The sequence below is a fragment of the Lepisosteus platostomus genome, chromosome 3 (assembly GCF_059453375.1).
Source record: "Lepisosteus platostomus isolate fLepPlt1 chromosome 3, fLepPlt1.hap1, whole genome shotgun sequence".
Taxonomy (NCBI): Eukaryota; Metazoa; Chordata; class Actinopteri; order Semionotiformes; family Lepisosteidae; genus Lepisosteus; species Lepisosteus platostomus.
The window spans coordinates 20,822,501-20,842,410 of NC_142613.1; the positions used below are offsets into that span (position 1 = coordinate 20,822,501).

The 19,910-nt window shown below is 41.0% G+C and overlaps 1 protein-coding gene across 5 annotated transcripts in view; it reads left to right on the forward strand.

The window, feature by feature from the left end:
• ncoa1 (nuclear receptor coactivator 1) overlaps nt 1–19,910 on the forward strand; it is a 73,948-nt gene that overhangs the window by 33,090 nt on the left and 20,948 nt on the right. For all 5 annotated transcript variants that reach the window (XM_088624894.1, XM_088624891.1, XM_088624893.1 and 2 more), the window contains 7 exons: nt 2,659–2,764; nt 6,038–6,204; nt 12,980–13,092; nt 14,327–14,504; nt 16,361–16,540; nt 18,417–18,512; nt 19,688–19,828. In XM_088624894.1, coding sequence (XP_088481020.1) covers nt 2,676–2,764; nt 6,038–6,204; nt 12,980–13,092; nt 14,327–14,504; nt 16,361–16,540; nt 18,417–18,512; nt 19,688–19,828 — 964 coding nt within the window. In that variant the 5' untranslated portion in view covers nt 2,659–2,675. The remainder of the gene's footprint in view (nt 1–2,658; nt 2,765–6,037; nt 6,205–12,979; nt 13,093–14,326; nt 14,505–16,360; nt 16,541–18,416; nt 18,513–19,687; nt 19,829–19,910) is intronic.

Below are 19,910 nucleotides of genomic sequence, written 5' to 3' on the forward strand. Positions count from 1 at the left end.
GTTCAGAGGGTTTTACCTCAGATACTTTTGTTCGGTCACAAACTGGGTTTGCAGGCTTGTTTCCCAAGTGTTCGGGAACCTCGGTTTTATTTGTAAATTGTTTTTTTTAATTGACATTACAGGTTGGTGACACTGAGGAAGAATACCATAGGTATTGCATAGGAACATATTTCTATTGGTGGTACTCATGGCCTGGTCAATGCGGTTGGTTCTAAAGAATGTTGGTAAACAAATATAGGATACAGATTCAAGAGTATGAAGAATGGTGAAGACATTATAAAAGTATGTTGTAGAAGAAAATTCAACAAGAACCAGTGGCCACTATATGAAAGTGTGTTTAAAACCAAAAATAGGAGGTATGTGTTTACGCAAAAGGTTTTGGGAGATGGGAACAAGCCATCCATGTTATTGAAGCTGAATTACTGAGTGAAATCCTCAAATTAGTTATCTGCAAATTACCACACGTACAACATGGGTCAAATGGCCTCCTCTCATTTCTAACCTATCCGGTGTTCTAAAGTGTTAAACTCTGCACTGATTGCCTAACCCAGCTATTTTGGTATCTTTTTCTTTGTTTTTTTATTTGCTTCCATTTAAAGCAAACTGTTAAAATCTTCTAACATTGTTTTAAATATAATATCCCTTTGTTTATTTAAAAACCACACAGTAAAGGTATAGAGGGGGCCAGTGAAGAGTGTGGTTTGTGAATTGAGTGGTTTTCTGGTTGGCAATGTGAGCCTGTTGAGGCCGCGTTTGGGATTAACTGACTTCAGCTTGAAGAAGCACTCTAGTGTGGGACTGAATGAACTGAGGGAAGAGAGCCTTTGAGATGAGGTGGCGTGCTATGTGTGTGCTCGGAGCAAAGCAGGAAAAACCCTCAGACCAGACAGCGGCAGACAGAGTTATTGGCTCGGGTTATTGCAGGACAAAATCATCAGAAAAGGGGAATCTCGCCATAACAGGGCCTTATCCCCTGAACCTCAAGAGGCTGAGAGAGGCTGAACCGGATAGTCAGGAAGTTGCATATTCCTCAGGAGAAGCAAAAAGGAAGTTTAATGAAGGAGCTCACTCCATCAGTTCAGCAGGAGTTGGAAAACGAGCCTTTCTGTTGTCAGGAAAGAATGTTGCGTGTTTCTTTTGCCTACCCAAAGGTCAGTTTACAGATCTGTCAAAATGAATGGTCATGCACTTGGCCCGAACAAATCAATTGAAGCTTCATTATCCTCTGTGGAAAATGTGTTTTACGGTAGTCCAATAGAGAAGAAAGTTCAGCAGTTTCAAGAGATATGAGACTTTCTTAGACAGATCTGATTTTTAATGGTGTGGTGGTACTAAAGACATGGGGCAAGGTAGGTTTATAGTTCTGTATGACTATGTAAACATCAATGGTAAAAATGAATTAGGAAAAACATGTAACATCACAGTAAGTAGATAGACACCATATTTCTTCATCTAGCACCAAGTACTTTTGTTCATTTATCACTTTGTTCTACTCATCCTACTGTTTTACGAGAAATGCTCTAAACTTCATGTGAAGTGAATGCCATCTCGGTGAACTGCATGTTGACTTATAGCAGCCCTACTTGCATAAACCTTCATTGTGGCTGACTGTGATAAACGCCACGTGAGGTGTATGAAGAATGGAGAAGCTGTCCTTTAACCATGACGTAGCAAAGAGAGGTCTAGGACAAGCTGTGACAAATCATGGCAAAGGGAGGAAAAAAAAAACATGTTATAAGATTGAGATAACTGCTCAATTTCCATGTAGAAGTACATAATACATTTTCAGGATTTCATGATATAGAACGATTGTGAAATTCTGCATTTTGCATCCTTCAGTTTAACATTTTCCCCTCTTCTGGCACAAGCTGCTGTATGTGTCTTCAAGTCAGGAGTTTGGGGGAGTCGGGATTTGCCAGTGTACATGTGAAATTTAGCAGCACAGCTCATGTTGAGAGCCCTAATCTCTGTAGTTGAGCCTGCACCTCTTGTAATTCCCAGAATGAGGTCAGCCAACTGGGGAGAACAAGCCTTGTAGATGACAAACTATAACATAATAGTGGGATTCAGGCACAGGCTCTGCTGTTCTGCAGTTGACAAGTATATAACATGAAAGCATTGGTTACAGAATATAATCTGTGGTCACTGCACACATTCAAAACAGAATGTTGTTTTTCATTGTTTACGTCAAATCAGCAACAGTGTTGCGTAACACTCCAGTGGGCTGACAAAAAGATGAAGCACATCTTTTGCACTGGCTTTTTCTCCCCCTGGTTATCTGCATATGTTGCCAATCAAGAACATATCGCCTCAGGCTGTGAGTCATCTGACTAATGTTTTATCACTTAAGAACTATTGTGAGATACTCAGTAGGGTAAACAGTGGAGTTTTTTCCTGGTTTCCAACCAGTCCTTAATTACATCCGCGCTATTAATGTTCAGTTGTACAGGCAATTACCACTTGGTGGACATAAGATTCTCGGGCAAGCGATGAAACGGTATCCAGTATTGGGTTTTTAATTTGTGATTCTAAGTTGTGATTATCACTGGCCTTAGCCTTGTGCTTTTCACAAATAAATATAATTGGCTACTCATACAGGTGTGTTTGTCTTTTGTTTTTCACCTGGGTGTCTTGACTTCTGCGTGGGCTGTGTTGCAGGCGTGCTGTAGCTCAACATGAGTGGCCTAGGGGAAAGTGCCCTTGACCCCACGAACCTGGACTCTCTCAAGAGGAAAGGGTCACCATGCGACACCTCTGGGCAGAGGTAAGGCTCCCTCCCTTCACGTTGTCTGGTGCGCTCATTACATTCTTCTTTCAACAGGCATGGCTCAAATTTTGACCCCTTTTTTATGTCCAAAAAGCGAACCCTTCAATATCGAGCAAGATATTCACTTCAGAGGCAGGTTTTTGTCTTACAGGTAGGCTTTGTTTAATTGGGCAAAGCAAGTTGAAAGCCCACATATGTTGGTGCATTGCATGGTGGGATTAGATATCAGTCATTTGACGTCTCGGCCACAGTCTTGTCACCCTCACCTCAGGATGCTTTATGGCTTTATCCATCTTGTTTTGTGTAATTATTCTGTGGCACCTTTCCTCATTTGTTGTTTTTAAGCTTTACGGCTTTAGCAGTCTTGCACAGATGCCTGAATATGTGTTGTTTTATTTGTTATTGTTATGAGACTGGAGGGTGAGTCAACCATTGATGCTGCATTCAGCACTTTTCAGAGCAGTCTGGTGTATTGATCAGTTGTTGTCATGGTATTAGTAATGGTTCAGGCAACTCATTAGAAGTATAAAATTATTTTCCAGTTATGTACAGTAGAATGCGTTTGTTCTGCAACTCTGCACACAGAGGTGTTAGTTATCTAATTTTCCTTACACCATTCAAGTGAAAATGTAGCTTTTCTATATCTTGGCTTCATCCTTGTTTACAGCTTTCACTTAATAGATCCTGTTTCTTTGGAGGCTGTATATCTGTGGTTATGCATATATTTTTTTTAATTTAGAGAATTCACGTGCTGTTCTCCAGGTTTTAAATGTAGAACATATAAAAAAGTTCCAAACAAGAGGAGTCCATTTGGTATAATGTTTAATGTGCTTTTAAATAAAACTCTTTTAAAGTAATCTCTGAAGGTCGACAAGATTCCTGCTATTCAGGAAATTCTGTGCAGCTGCTTAACTAGCAATACTGAGCACTGAAGAGCTAAACTCAAGCCCAGACTCTGGTTGTTTGTGATGACTGTGGTGCACTGAAGCAGATCAGCCTGAGCACCAGGGAGTATAGTTATGCAAGTACACTGTATACACATTTCAAGTCCAGTCTGGAAATTGTTGTCCCTGAGAATGAAATAAGTAATGTCTCCAAAATCACATCTTACCTGTCACATCCCTAGATGTCTCTCGACTATGGCCGTTATGTTTTTTCTTTTTCTTTCTTTTTTCTTCTTGTTTTGTAGCCAAAAAATAGATTGTATATGGTGCCATGTAATATTCATTCTTTTTGCGGGAAAAGCCAATAAACAAATGAAACATGAAAAATATATAGTTGGTGCATTAAATTTTGGTGGTGATGCATATGCGGAAAAAAATCAGTGCTTGAGTTTGTTTTTTTCCTAACGATGTTAGATGTGGGATGCTGTCTCTTCTCCAACGTCTCTGTGGGCTGATGGAACTGTGCCTCTGTGCGGGTACTTTCTACAGCAGCCCCACGCAGCGCCTGACCTGCACAATGCGCCTGTGCACAGACCAGGCACTGAACTGACCTACTTTAACAGCTCTCTGCTTGCAGAGCTCACCCACACACAGTCTTTGCGTGCAGAGTTGAAGCATAACGTATGGTATACCAGTTTCATGATGACTGCCAGCAAAAAAAATGGTTTTCACGTCGTTAGTTATAATTGTATTGTGCACTTCTCTGAAGTGTCCTCTGAAGGCGTTTTGTAATGTAATACTGTTTTTACTGCTTGACTGCTTCACACGATAAAAGCCTTTTCATTACCTTACCAAAAAATGTTCAACGAATGTTACAGTATGTATTTCAAATTTTCTACAGTAAGTAAAAACACATCATAAAGTCAGATGTCCAGCCATGTGTCAAAATGGAATGTTGATGAAATGTTTGATGGAATGTTTTTAAAACCATTCTTATCATTATAATGATAAGAATGATTTTAGAAGGAAATTTCCCATGAACAATTAAAGTTCTTGACCACTGTCTGTCGCAGCTCATGCTGTAGCACTGCAGCACAATTCTAATGCCATTTTCTGTAGGTTTGTTGTTTATCACTGAAATCAACCATTTTTTATCCACCCAGTTCAGAATGGCTGATTGTTTAGATTTGTCACAAGTCAGGTGCTTGGGGGAGCAGGGCTTTGCCGCACGGCTCATGTTGAGGGTCCTAATCTCTCTTTACTTGAGCCTGGGGTTCTGTAACTGCGCCTCTTTAACATGTTCGTATGTATGGTTCATTACGGTTTACGCATGCTATAAATCTTTGCTACCCTGGAGCATGACTGAAGGAGAAGTCATTGATGCCTTTAGATGCCAACAGCCCCCCTCCTCCAGATTTTGCCATTTCAGAAGCTCACTCAACAGTGCTCGGCCAATTTGGGAGCGTGCCCCTGACTGGGCAATCCTGATCATGTTGGATAGAGATCAGAGCACAGCACTGTCAGGGCCTTAGGCCTCACCCGTGCTCCATTCCAGTGCCATAACCCTGTGATCTTCTCCGGAGACCTTGGCAGTTATAGCCTTAAAGCAAACACGAGAATGCAGTTAGCTGGAAAGTCTCAATCACTGTTTAAGTTCAAATGTCTCTAGTTAATCTGTCATAATAGTTCTACTGACATTACCAAAAACTGGCTCCGAAGGGGAGCAGTGATACTTTTAGGGGGGAAAGACAAAATGTAATATCTATTTGCCACTTGGTCACATTGGCTTTTATTTAAACCTTTTTGTAATGTGTTTCTGGACCAATTTTATTGGACCAAAAAAGGGTTAACTTATGAGTGCAAAACATTAACTTAAGCCCGGAAATGTACCTTGTAGCTTTTCTCTCAGTGGATTCTAGAGGGACCCTATCTTTTTTTGTATCATGGTTACCAAACTAGACAAAATATGTCATATGAGGTCTTATTAGCGGCCTGAAATTCTGTGCTTTTAACATATGTTAACATTCTGTATGCCTTTTTAATTGCTGCCTCATGTTGTAAGAAAATTAAATGTCATGAAAAAGTCTTCAGATTCCCAGTTTCACAATTTATAGTTGTACTACTGTCAGCAGGTAACACTACTTGACAGACTAAAATATGTGTACCATCCAATGTCCTGTCACAAGTGGGAATCCAGTAACACAAGTACAGATTACCGGCATTTTAAAAGGCTCTTTACTTATTGATCTGGGCTTAATGAAGTGATTTTTGCGCAATTTTCACCTCAGGAGTTTCATTAGCAGGCATTAGCATGGCTCCTTCCTGCCCTGCCGGTCTGATTCTCGGCTGATCCCAGTGTTTCCTTCCCTCTTGTCTCGTCGTCAAGTGTCGAGAAGCGCCGCCGGGAGCTGGAGTGTCGTTACATCGAGGAGCTGGCGGAGCTGCTGTCGGCTAACATGGGCGACATCGACAGTCTGAGCGTGAAGCCGGACAAATGCCACATCCTGAAGAGCACAGTAGACCAGATCCAGCAGATCAAGCGCCGGGAGCAGGGTGAGCAGATTTTACCCACGTCATACAGCTAGAAAATCTCCTGCGGACACATCCTATACCTCCCTCAACCATTTAAGCATTGTGACTCAATGGTTAAAACTGAAGTCCATAACACTGAATTAGCATACAGGATTATTATGAGAGGTGGCACGGTGACGCAGTGGTTAGCATTGCTGCCTTGGAGCACTGGGGCCCTGGATTCAATTCCAGATCTGGGTCATGTCTGTGTGGAGTTTGTATGTTCTCAGGTGCTCTGGTTTCCTCCTACAGTCCAAATACGAACTGGTAGGTTCATTGGCTTCAGGGTAAAAATTGGCCCTGATGTGAGTGTTTGCATGTTTGTGACCATATGTGTGTGCCCTGAGATGGATTGGTGTCCCGTCCAGGGTGTATCCTGCCTTGTGCCCATTGCTTGCTGGGATAGGCTCCGGCTCCCTCACGACTCTGAGTTGGGTAAAATGTTTAGAAAATTGATGGATGGATTCAAATGAGATCAGCACTAATGTAATATTTAAAAACTATGTTTAAGAGGAGGCTTCTTTGATAATCATGTAAAGTACCATTTTTTTTCAGCGAGTGCTCATTCTGCACACTGTTCTGCTGTAGAACTCCATTGGGAAAAGTGCTCTATAAAAAATCATGGAAGCTTTGCTTTCTTTATCTAGGCCAGGCAAGACCAGGCGGACTGTAACAAGCTGGTTAAATTTTCTATGCATGCATGTGCATTGCTGTCGGATCAAGAACCCAAAAGTAATCCGCCACAGTTGTACTTGTCTGCTATGAAGTGGAACACTGTCATTACATTGGGGAAATAAAAATAAATAAAAAAAATGTCTTAACAAAAAAAATACTTAGGAGAAACGATTTTCTCAGTAAACATTTTAGAACGGTTGTTCAGGCATTCTTAAACACAGTCGTGGAAGCGTTATTATCGGGAACATTTTAGCCTTTTTTTGTAGAATGTGCTCTGACATAAATTCAAGAGGCGTGATGTAGATAAACTCATCAGGCTAGTTAGCATTTGCCATCAGTAAGGTTGATTGCCAAGGGTTTACTGTGAAAGTCACAGGCTAGCAGTGTCTATGTCCAACGTTGGAACCTACACAAGCTGTACAAGCTCTGGACCAGGTTGCAGATAGTGTCTTATGGGATCCTGTTCCATTCCTCTCATAGAACCTTAAATGTACTGTAGTTGTTCAATATTCTCTGAACCCTAAGTGGCATGTAGTCCCAAGTCTTCTCAAAAATGTTCAATGAGACTCAATCCAGATGAGTAGGGTATTCGTGGCATATCTGTCACATTAGCATTTTGCAAGAAAGCTGGTGCTACATTAGCAGCATGAGGATCAAGATGAGCCTGCGAGGAAAGACAGCAAGTGAAGTCCCACATCCCACATCTTGATCACTGTAGCCCTGTGTAAGTCGGTCACCTGTCAATCATTTGTGGTGACCTGGAATTTCCGGACAATTTGGAAAATGATCATGAAGGTTGGTGTATCAAGCTTGGAACCATGTTGTGACTTGTGGTTTCCTAAAACATGGCCTGTTATTGCCAGGCTGTGGTTGGGTGTAACATCTTGCTTGATTTCAAATGGTTGGCCAGGCATGTGGGCGATGTGATCTGACTTAGTTTGTATGTCCAGCACATGTGGCAAAAAGGCATTGTTCTCTTGATAAGCAGGGCACCTGTGACCAATCAGCTCTTCAATGAGCTGATTTAGTGCTTAAATAACAGTAAAGCTCACTTGAGTGTATCATGATCAGTCGTGGTTAATCGTCTTTTATTGCTTGGAATGTACTATACTCATAGTATACCCATAGTTTTACTCTGTGGCCAGTGGTAGAATTCAAAGTAAAAAAAATAAGAATGGTTTCTGTTTTCATTAGTTCCGCTCTTTGATGATACAGGTATCTATAATGCAGACATTGTGAGCAGTGAATAGAAAAATTCTACAGCAACTACTTTTTATCCCAGTTGAAACATAGAGAGTGTGTCCAGAAAATACTAGGTGTACTGATTGGTATACTCTTTAACACATGTAAACAGTTTAAATTGAAGACAAATATGAAAACCTTCATCTGTTAAAAAATTTGCCCTTCTTGCACTTATTTAAGTAGAGTTTTAAGTATTTTTTCACGTGGTCATGAACATGATTAGATGCCATTGGCCAGCTTTCCTTGAGCGTCTTGAGCACCTCTTGTTTTTTTCTTTTTTTCAGAAACCTCTGAATGAGTGGCAGAATTTTCACAAATGTGAGAATTCATGCACTATTTTTTTTTTACAGTACAATACAGAAATACACTACAAATAGATGTAATGTACCTGTCTTTGTGGAAGACCTTCATGTACAGGGATTTCTGTAATACAAATTGTTACCAATTAAAAGAGCTAATTAAAAGTGTAGTCAGAGAGAAACCAGATGTGGTCTTTATTCAGCTAAAGGCCAAATCATCAAATTTTAAATTTAGTCTCCCTGTACAACACAAAGACAATTAAAATGATTAGAAATGTGACATTTCTTTAAGTTACTAATAACAAAGGAATAAAGTGGTTTAATTTCTTCCTTTGCGCCACAAAAGAAACATGCTGGGAATATTACAACTCGGCAACATCTCATAACTCCACAATCTCACAAGCGGCTTGAAGGGTAGCTTCTAGTTTATATCAGTTTCCAGCTTGTGGTGATTTTTTTTTTGCCTCTGAAGATCTCTGCAGGTGAAGAGAGCAGCATTAAGGGGGGACGGATAGAAAAGGCTCTGTACCTAATTGGTTAAACACAGGATCGGTCTGTTTTGCTGAAGGAGAGTCAGTTTTCAGCTGCAAGTGTGGAGGGTCAAAGCTCTGTTGACGTTCTGATGTGGTTCTTATCAACAGAATTCACAATTCATATTTGAAAGTTAATAGAGCAAGAGGGTATTCCCACGTGAAGTACGTTTTTTTTCTGGGAATGATGAGGCTGATGTGACTGTCTTTCTTTGATACAGCAACGATTCGTATGTTTTTGTTTTATAAAGTGAGTAGGATGTGCGAGCCAGGGAGTAGAGTGGGGAGTGTGAGCTAGTAACCAATGGCGGTTGTCTCTGCTCTCTGACCTTGGGTAACAGGGCCTCTTGCAATTACAGTTGGGGGGGGCTTCCATTTCCCTTTCAGCTGTTTACTATAAGTAAGACGGCAAAGACCAAACCGCCAAACCACTGCAGAAAAGGTGGTGTTAGAGAGAAGCAGAAGCGGGAGTGAAGCCATGCCCAGTTTTACTTTGTGATTACAGATACAACTATTTAAAACTACTTTATCTGAGTCTTGACCAGCACTATTTTAGATGATAGAAAAAAATTAACCATGCAATAAATAGGTTGTATTCTCGTCAGGATGTGTATAATTTAATATACGACGTGTATGACAGGGAAAAAAAAAAGAGGCCAACTACGTAATGTGTGAATCTAAATGGTGGGCTTGCAGCGTTTTGAAGGAAGTGTACTGTTTGCTTTCACAGGAGAGTGGAAGAAAAGTTGAGGCAAGGATGGACTGTTTTTGGATTGAAGCAAAAAAAGTCCAGTCTTGCTGTCTGCGGTAGTTTATTTACTGTAAATCACGCAGCCTTAAAAATCTAAACAAATATTTATGGTAAACGAGTAGTTTAATTTTCTTCATTCGACTTACTAATATGCATCTAGTAAACTGCATGTTATGAAACCAGAGCAGTGGATTGGCCACATTCTGCAGTGAGCGAATTACTACCAGATTAACTACTCATGTATACACTCGGACTGAATGCGTTCAAAAAGTGAACAGACAGCATTGCTGGAGGAGACATCCATCAAACTAGGAAAGGTTACAGACGAGAAGAACCGATTCAGTCCCTCTAGCCCATTTGGTAGTTAGCAGTTAATTTGAGCCAAGGATCTCAAAGAATCTCATCCAACTGTTTCTTGAAGGAAACCATATTGGCTGGGTAGCTTTTTCCATACTCCCACAACCCTTTCCCTTTTTCAATGCACATCCATGCAGTTTCCACTCGAGTCTTCCGGTTTGTGTTTCACTGTTCACTCTGAAAGAATTCCCTGGGTTGGCTTTTTGAATGACTCTGAGGATTTTGAATGCTTGAATCAGATCCCCAGTTGGTCTTCTCTGTTTAAGACTAAAAAGTTCTGATCCTTCAGCCTGTCTGTGTCAGACCCATTTTAATACCATCTCTAATATGTAATGTGGCTGTAATGGTTAATCTCAGCTGTATCTCCATCTCTGCCAGTGTATCTGGGTGGTCTTCTCTTCATTATCTGGATTAATTCTTGAGGAGCGATTTCTTAATTTAAAATCTAGGCTTTAACTGTAAATCCTAACAATGCCCAAACCTTATCAAAGATGTAAATGATGTCACCATAAAAAGAAAAGTCATTGCATTATTGGTCTCTTCTATCTCTTTGCCCAGTTTTTTTTTTTTTTGCCACATCATCACATCACTTTCAGTAACCATTTTTCCAATTCCATGTCATTGTGGCAAGGAGTGGGTTTGGTTCCACTACTTAACCCGGGCTGCATTGGGTACAAGACAGGATACACCCTGCATGGGACACCAGTTCACTGCAAGACACGTTCAGACACAAACATGCATACACTCACTCCATGGCCAATTTACAGAAGCCACATTAATCTACAAGAATGTCTCTGGGCTGTGGTAAGTAACCGTAGCTCCTGGAGGACACCAACATGACCTCAGGAAGGACATACAAGCTACAGCACAGGAGTTAAACCCAGAGCCATGGTGCTATTGCTAACCACCCTGCCACCCATTTTGTTTTTGTAGTTTATGCTTTTACTACCTGCTTTCAAAACTCTGCATTAAGTGTGATCTGTCAGGTATTTGCCTTCTCTTGAATTTGATCAAATTCTTTTAATTGAATTTGAGTTGCCGCTTCTACAGTCTTTGCTAATCCTCCTAATGCAGTATCATCTGCAAACATGACTTGTTTACTAACCGTACAAGAATCTAGATCATAGATATAAATAAGACGAGCAGTGGATATTGTTCAGATCCCTTTGCCAATCCATTAGTTACATTATCCCAGTTTGAATATTCACCCCTTATTTGTATTGAAGAAATATATTATTATTCTGTTTATTAAAATTTGTTTAATCCAAACGTTAGCATTTCCCTGAACCTAGTTGGGTCTTGGAAAGCTTTTAAGGCTTCTTATGTCCTTTCAGTTTAGCAGTTAGACTTAAAAATGAATTTGTGCTCCTGCACACTCTCCTTCACTGTACTGTAGTGATCACACTTCCTTTGGTTGAAATGTCAAGGGGATGGCTTTCAGCCACAGTTGAAAGGCATGATAATGATGTTCACACATTAAATAATAATAATTTATTAAAAATTAATCAATTTTGAACTTATTTTGAAATTTTGAAGTAATGAGCGATGTTGACTTTTAAAAATCATATACTTGTACTGTAATAATACACAGCCATTTCATCAGAGGAGTGTCTTTTATTTGCAGATCATTGATTCTTTAGAAGGACTGCGCAGGTTCTCTGCCTGTGGCACTTTCTGTCACTATAGTATGCATGTCATAGAGGAATGACAAATGCTATTGACATCTCGGATAAGGGAGTGGCCTCCCCATCGATATTCTGTCCAAGTGAGGTATCCTGCTCTTGTTCTTACTACCGTTATTACTGGGCAGTAGCGTATTGTTGACCATTACTGTTGTTCTTTTAATTACATATCATAGACAGTGAAGATAGATCTATATCTTTTGTCATGTCTTCAGCCATAGTTGGAATTCATTACAATAAAAAACTGTACAGTCACAACCACGTCCTACATGTAGACAAGATGTCTCCTAGTTGTAAAGTAATTGCAGATCACTGACATTCCTCAAAGATGGGCTTTCAAATTAATGTTAGACAATTGTATACCTATTACTCTTCTATTTGTATGTTATCGTGCATAACCCTGTCAAAGGTTGGAGACCATGTGTATATAACCCAAAACCAAGGACAAAACAGAGCAGGCTCAAATACAACCTGTTTGTATACACTACAGCCCAAGATCTAGCACTAAAAGGAGCAGGCACAAACATACAGTAGGTAAATTTATTAACTCTTTCTGAAAAAAGATTATTGCTCATACGGGAGGGCTCTGATTTAATATTGTAGGGCTCATTAATTGATTCAATCATTTTTTGTGTTCAGCAACAAATAGCAAGGGTGACTGCATAAAGTTCACTGTAACGTTTGAGAAGTCTCAGGTCTTAAATGTACTCGTACTTTATCAAGTATTCATACCTTGTGTTACATTCTGCCATCAGATTAAATATAAGTGATCGTATGGTTTCATAGTTCCCACATCTTTAGGAAAGGTTAGTATTAAACCTCAAGGACCACTGCCCAGCAAGCTTTATGAGTCTCTTTTACTTGTTATCTGCTGTGGACTTGCGAGCAACGTTAAGCTGACTCACTTGAGGACAGAATTATTGCAGTTCTGTGGTTAAAGCAGTCAGTTTGTTTAATTGGGGCAGCACAGGGGCTCAGTGTTTAGAATTGCTGCCTTGCAGTGCTGGGGCCCTGGGTTGAATTCTAAGGGTGCTGTCTGTGTGGAGTTTGTATGTTCTCCCCGTGTTTGCGTGTTTTTCCTCCAGATTTTTCGAAAGTTATTCGAAAGCTGAAGCACCCAGGCAATGAACTAGCCAATCAAGAAATCATTGTGTTAGCACTCCGCCTTGCTCTGCGTAGTGTGAGGCCTCCACTGAAAACATCTGTTTTCTGTGTGTGTAGAGAAAGCTGCTGCTGCGCTGATGTCGCCCGACGATGAAGTGCAGAAGAGTGACATCTCATCCAGCAGCCAGGGGATGATTGAGAAGGAAGCCTTGTGTCCTCTTTTGCTAGAGGTAAGGAGACGCCTGACAGCCTCCCCTGAGCCTGCTCAGTTTGGGAAATACATGCTAATTGTCTACAACAGGAACAGGAGACTTGCACAGATATTTATGGACATTTTAGCCTGCCTTGACGAGCATATGACAAGTGCACATGATTTGAATGCTTGATTAAATACAATTGACGGGTATCAGACAGCTATTAGTGATTATAAATGATTTTTGACAACAGGAGGGAGGGAGGGTACACGATATTCAAAACAGGTTTGACTTGTATGTGTTAAAACAAGGACACGTGCTTCCTACAATATTTTAAACAGTTCAGTATAAATATAGCAACACAGAATTCCATTATGAAACAATGAACACTTGCTGAAGCTCTTGTTTTGCCATGTGTCTTCTACATTCATAGTGCAAATGTGAGCCTCCTGTTTTACGATGCTGTGCTGTACTTCTTTTCTAGCTGCAAGTTACAAACATTAGTCTCCTAACAGTCCTTACCAAGCTGCTAGAAACATATTTATGCCCGCTCCACATAGGTGATCAGTCACGGATGTGGAATGTTTATCAAGCCTGCTCATTTTTAAAATGCAGTCCCTGTACAATACATTCCCAGGCTTTAATGAATTTCCTAATCTAATAGGTTCACATTGAATCTCTTTGGCCTTGAACAGAGAAGATTACAAGGGTACTTAATCAAGATATTCAATATTCCCAAAGGCATTGGCAGTTGGTCTAATGGACTTCTTCAGGATCCGCTGAACCAGCGGAGACAAGCAGGGACTACTGACATGTACATTTCGATCTGAAAACAGGAGGTGCTTCTTTACACAAAATCCTGTTGAAGTTAATAACAATTGGATTAGATCCTTAGATCAGTAACTGCCAGTAACCAAAGATTGTTGGGTCTGAAAAGCCACTGTTTTTTTATGTTTTTACATTATGTAGCTATATATTTATGTAGAAATACAGCATAGCAGGAAAGTACTTTTTTTATAGACTACCCTCAAAATGAAAAAGCCATAGTAAATGCATATTTGAGTATTAAACACATTGATTTAGAAACCTCAAAAACACTTTCCCAGCTAAATTAGTAACGGAACTGGGTGATGGGAGCTTCCCACAAGAACTTTTTCATATCACGTCATTCTTCTGCAGGTGCATCTCCATCTGTGCTCCCTGTGTGTGTCATGCTTAGTATCTGTTTCCTTTCCTCACACTGTGTATGTCTTGCTTTTGTTTCTCTTAGGCACTGGATGGCTTCTTCTTCGTGGTTAATCGTGAGGGCCGGATTGTCTTTGTCTCGGAGAATGTGACTAACTACCTTGGTTACCCCCAGGAGGAGCTGATGAGCTCCAGTGTGTACAGCATCCTGCATGTGGGCGACCACAATGAATTTGTACGCAACCTGCTGCCCAAGAGCTTGGGTGAGTTTGCTTGGCGGGGCAGGGCATGCACTTTGCCTTAGTGCACGAGAAAATGTGCATCTGAATGAATCAGCCTGATGTTTTTTTAAAGCAATACTGCTAAAGCTGAAAACAGCAAAAACTGTTTTTAAAATGTACAGAAAAAAAGAATACAGTTGTACATCATGTTAGATTGCCCTACAAGTTTTAACTTAAGAGTCAGAATAGAATCTCCCAACCTTCGTTGAACCATACAGCTTATTTATTGGGATTAATGTCAATCAGGGTATGGGTGCATGTTACAAACTAGTCCAAGCAATGGGTTGTTCAGATTTGTGTCCACACTAATGACTAGATGGCATTCTGAATTCTGAATAATTTTATTAATATTATAATAAGGCCTTCTCTGAATCAACACATTTCAGTGTGCTCCATATGGGCACAGAAATTCACTTAATTCTCATAATTAGGCTCTGCTATACGTATAGTCTCCAGTAAACTTTCAGTTTAAAAAGAATTGTTTTTGTTTCTCTGCCCTCAGGTGTATTTAGTTTATTACTGTCACCCATGAAGGCACACATTATAAACATGAAAGTCAAGCTGTAGTGTTACGATTTCAAACATGGAAAAAGAACTCGCCCCTCTTGCTCCCATTCTTGTAAATATAGATATTGTGGATTATGTTGTACAATATCCATCCGCCCATCCGTTCATTTCCTGATCCATTCATCCAGTATAGGGTCAGGGGTTGCTGGAGACTCTCCTGGCAAGCAATGGGTGCAAGGAAGGATACATTCTGGATGGGACGCCAGTCCATCGCAGGGCACACACAGACACAAACTCACACCAGGGCCAATTTTCCCAGAAGCCAATTAACCTTCCAGTTATGTCTTTGAACTGAGGAAAACTGGAGCACCCGGAAAATGACCAATTTTGCCAATACCGTTTGACATTCCTGTATGGTATGCATTCTTATAGTATGCATACCACACAGATGTAAAGGGAAACTGATCTGATGATAAGTGCCAATAAAAAAGCCAACTATTCCTTTGAAATTGAAAACACTGTACAGATTTCACACTACAGAACCCAAATTAGTAATTTAAGAGCATCAGTAGGAAAGTGATGGTTCAAGAAGAGCTTAGAGCTTATTTGGAACATCTGGTTTCAACACCATCTTACTAATCATTGATATTTGGCATCTTATTTTTTACAAAATTTACACTGACCCACATATGTTACTTGAAGGCAAATATCAGAAGAAGAAAGTATTTGTATAAACTGAAAGGAAGTGGGATACATGTAATGACTGTTCCTAATAGGTGAATACACAATTAAAATAGGTTTTTTTCTGCTTTGTTGATTTAAAGGTTTTCTACACAGATGGAAGAATAAAAGACTGTTCTGAAAGAAGCATATGTAGCATATGTTTCTTGTTTTCTTGTTTTTTGTTTTTTTGCAAAGTATAAATAACATGCTTCAGTGGAAGAGAAGGCTTGTCCCTGTGATTAGAAATTCTTCTTGGATACAGAATAAGACATTGTCATGCAATGAATAGCTATGACAGAAATTACGAAGAACACTATTGTCCTAATACAAGAGGAGTGAGAGCAATGTAAATATTCTATTGGTAGCAGTACATTTATGTGGAAATACCTCAGTGCAAATATCACTGTACATGGACAGTCTTTCCAGGTGCCTTGATCGTAATACAGTAATCATTCTTCTAGTAGTTTGTGTATTTTTTAGAGTTCAGAGGTCAGTGTGGAAATTCATGACTGTGCCTTGATTATAGACTAACTGCCAAATGGTTTCTTTCCAAATGACAGTCTTAAATCTTTTTCTTTATAGATTGACATTGTTTTCTCTTTCTGCAGTCAATGGGGTTCCCTGGCCTCAGGAGTCTACTGGTAGGAACAGCCATACTTTCAACTGCCGCATGCTGAAACGACCCCCTGACGAGGTGGACTCAGAGAACCAGGAAGCACGGCAACAGTATGAGATAATGCAGTGCTTCACTGTTTCTCAACCTAGAGCCATGCATGAGGAGGGCGAGGGTAAGATCTGCACACGGCCTCGCTTTACATAGGCAGATGCTCTGACAAACACCACCAGTATCACTGACACAGGCCGACACACTCTGACAAACACCACCAGTGACACTGACACAGGCAGACACAATCTGACAAACACCACCAGTATCACTGACACAGGCCGACACACTCTGACAAACACCACCAGTGACACTGACACAGGCACATACACTATGACAAACACCACCAGTGACACTAACACAGGCAGACACACTCTGACAAACACCACCAGTATCACTGACACAGGCAGATACACTCTGACAAACACTACCAGTGACACTGACACAGGCACATACACTATGACAAACACCACCAGTGACACTGACACAGGCAGACACACTCTGACAAACACCACCAGTATCACTGACACAGGCCGACACACTCTGACAAACACCACCAGTGTCACTGACACAGGCAGACACACACTGACAAACACCACCAGTATCACTGACACAGGCAGACACACTCTGACAAACACCACCAGTATCACTGACACAGGCAGATACACTCTGACAAACACTACCAGTGACACTGACACAGGCACATACACTATGACAAACACCAACAGTGACACTGACACAGGCAGACACACTCTGACAAACACCACCAGTATCACTGACACAGGCCGACACACTCTGACAAACACCACCAGTGTCACTGACACAGGCTGACACACTCTGACAAACACCACCAGTGACACTGACACAGGCACATACACTATGTCAAACACCACCAGTGTCACTGACACAGGCAGACACACACTGACAAACACCAACAGTGACACTGACACAGGCAGACACACTCTGACAAACACCACCAGTATCACTGACACAGGCAGATACACTCTGACAAACACTACCAGTGACACTGACACAGGCACATACACTATGACAAACACCAACAGTGACACTGACACAGGCCGACACACTCTGTCAAACACCACCAGTGTCACTGACACAGGCAGACACACACTGACAAACATCACCAGTGACACTGACACAGGCAGACACACTCTGACAAACACCACCAGTATCACTGACACAGGCCGATACACTCTGACAAACACTACCAGTGACACTGACACAGGCACATACACTATGACAAACACCACCAGTGACACTGACACAGGCTGACACACTCTGTCAAACACCACCAGTGACACTGACACAGCCAGACACACTCTGACAAACACCACCAGTGTCACTGACACAGGCCGACACACACGGACAAACACCACCAGTGTCACTGACACAGGCCCGACACACTCTGACAAACACCACCAGTGACACTGACACAGCAGACACACTCTGACAAACACCACCAGTGTCACTGACACAGGCAGACACACACTGACAAACACTAACAGTGACACTGACACAGGCAGACACACTCTGACAAACACCACCAGTATCACTGACACAGGCCGACACACTCTGACAAACACCACCAGTGACACTGACACAGGCACATACACTATGACAAACACCACCAGTGACACTGACACAGGCAGACACACTCTGACAAACACCACCAGTATCACTGACACAGGCAGATACACTCTGACAAACACTACCAGTGACACTTAAATGAATCCCTGGACTGCACAGTTAGGATATAGGCGAGTGAGGTAAAATAGGCTTAAGGCTATCGGAAAATGTTTCATAAAATATTTAAATTGGTTTATTCAAAAGTAGTTTTAAAGAAAGTAATTCATTTTTGCAGGTGATAGCTTGTTTCACAGTTCTTGAAAGCTCCGTGAAATCTGCAAAATTGCAAATTAAGTAGAGTTGAAAGCTGGGCTTTGGTGCAGTTTGCCTGACTTCCTGCCGTCTTCTTTCAGACCTTCAGAGCTGTCTCATCTGCATTGCCTGCCGCCTGCCACGCCCACAGCTGCCTGTCAGCACTGAGTCCTTCATCACCAGACAGGACCCCACAGGTAAGAAACAGTGGTTTCACATCAGCAGGGGCAGCAGAAAGCTGAATTAAATTTGATGTGGTAGCAAACAATTAAAATTCCTTCCGCTTCTTTTTTAACTTCTCAAAATGAACAATTCTATAAATTGTCAAGTGTAAACCATGAAACAATGCAGTCTTTTTCCATAGTGTTTTTCTCAACAACAGAAAAGGCAGATAAGAATCTAATAGAAAAAAATGAATGTGTAAATTAGTAGAACTGTGAAAAAGTTGAATATAATCTTGATTTCTGAACAGAGACAGTTTGAAAAATAACCACCCTCCTGGGGTATTCTCTTAAGCTTAGGGTCCTAACCCAAGGTTGTGTCCTTTCCAGATACCAGGAACACAGTAACTTATCTGAAAGCTGGGGCCTTGAGTCAGTAGCTCAGCTGGTAAATGTCCTTCCCTGGCTAAGGGTTCAGCTCCATCATAGGATTTAGCCTGACTCATGTGATTGGTGTATACAGTGTACACTTCTCTCACTTTTCTTACGGCTTTCGTGACATGTTCGGTATTTTGTGTCTTCTGTTTTATTCTTATGTTGCTTCTGCCTGGAATGTCATTTGTCCTCACAGCTGTTCCCATTAAATCTAGCTTTTGAAAAATTTGTCAAGGCTAAATGCCACTAAGAATATACAGGAAAAAGATGAGCGTGGCACAAAGCATAAAACTGAAGAAAAGCATCTTAATTGAGCGTATTTCAACACTCCCATGTTTTCTTTAAAATTTGATAGTTTCCTGAGGTTATCTACTCTCAAAAAAGCCTGCTTACATATAAAAAGAACTCAGTCATCCCTGGAGTCTGCAGATTTCATACCAGAGGGTAACTTCTGGTTTTCAGCATCAGTAACTAAATTTGTACTGCTGGATTGGCAGGTGGTTCAGAATATTCATTTTAACCAGGGTATGTTTAGGTTGCTGGGGAGCTAACTTGATAAAGTGTTGAGCTAGTAATGTAGAAGAGCTGTTTTTGTTAATCCTCCAACCCACCAGCTGCCTGGCAAGCATATTGGAAGCCAGGTGTGATATAAACAGCAAACGTAACTTCTGCTTTCAACGCAGGAAAGTGTAAAGTTAACAGCTAAGACTTCTGACCCTCTTTAAGCGTTGTATATTGTTGTAAGATTTGTTAATAGGTGCTTTCCTGTGTTTCAGGAAAGATCATCTCAATTGAGACAAGTGCGCTCCGTGCCACAGGACGTCCTGGGTGGGAGGACCTCGTCCGGAAGTGTATCTATGCCTTCTTCCAGCCACAGGGCAAGGAGCCGTCCTATGCGAAGCAGCTCCTTCAGGAAGGTGAGGACCACAAAACCCGTTCCTGAAGACACTTTTATCGGGTGTTTCGCTTGTTTTAAGATGCGCAAATGGACACAGGATT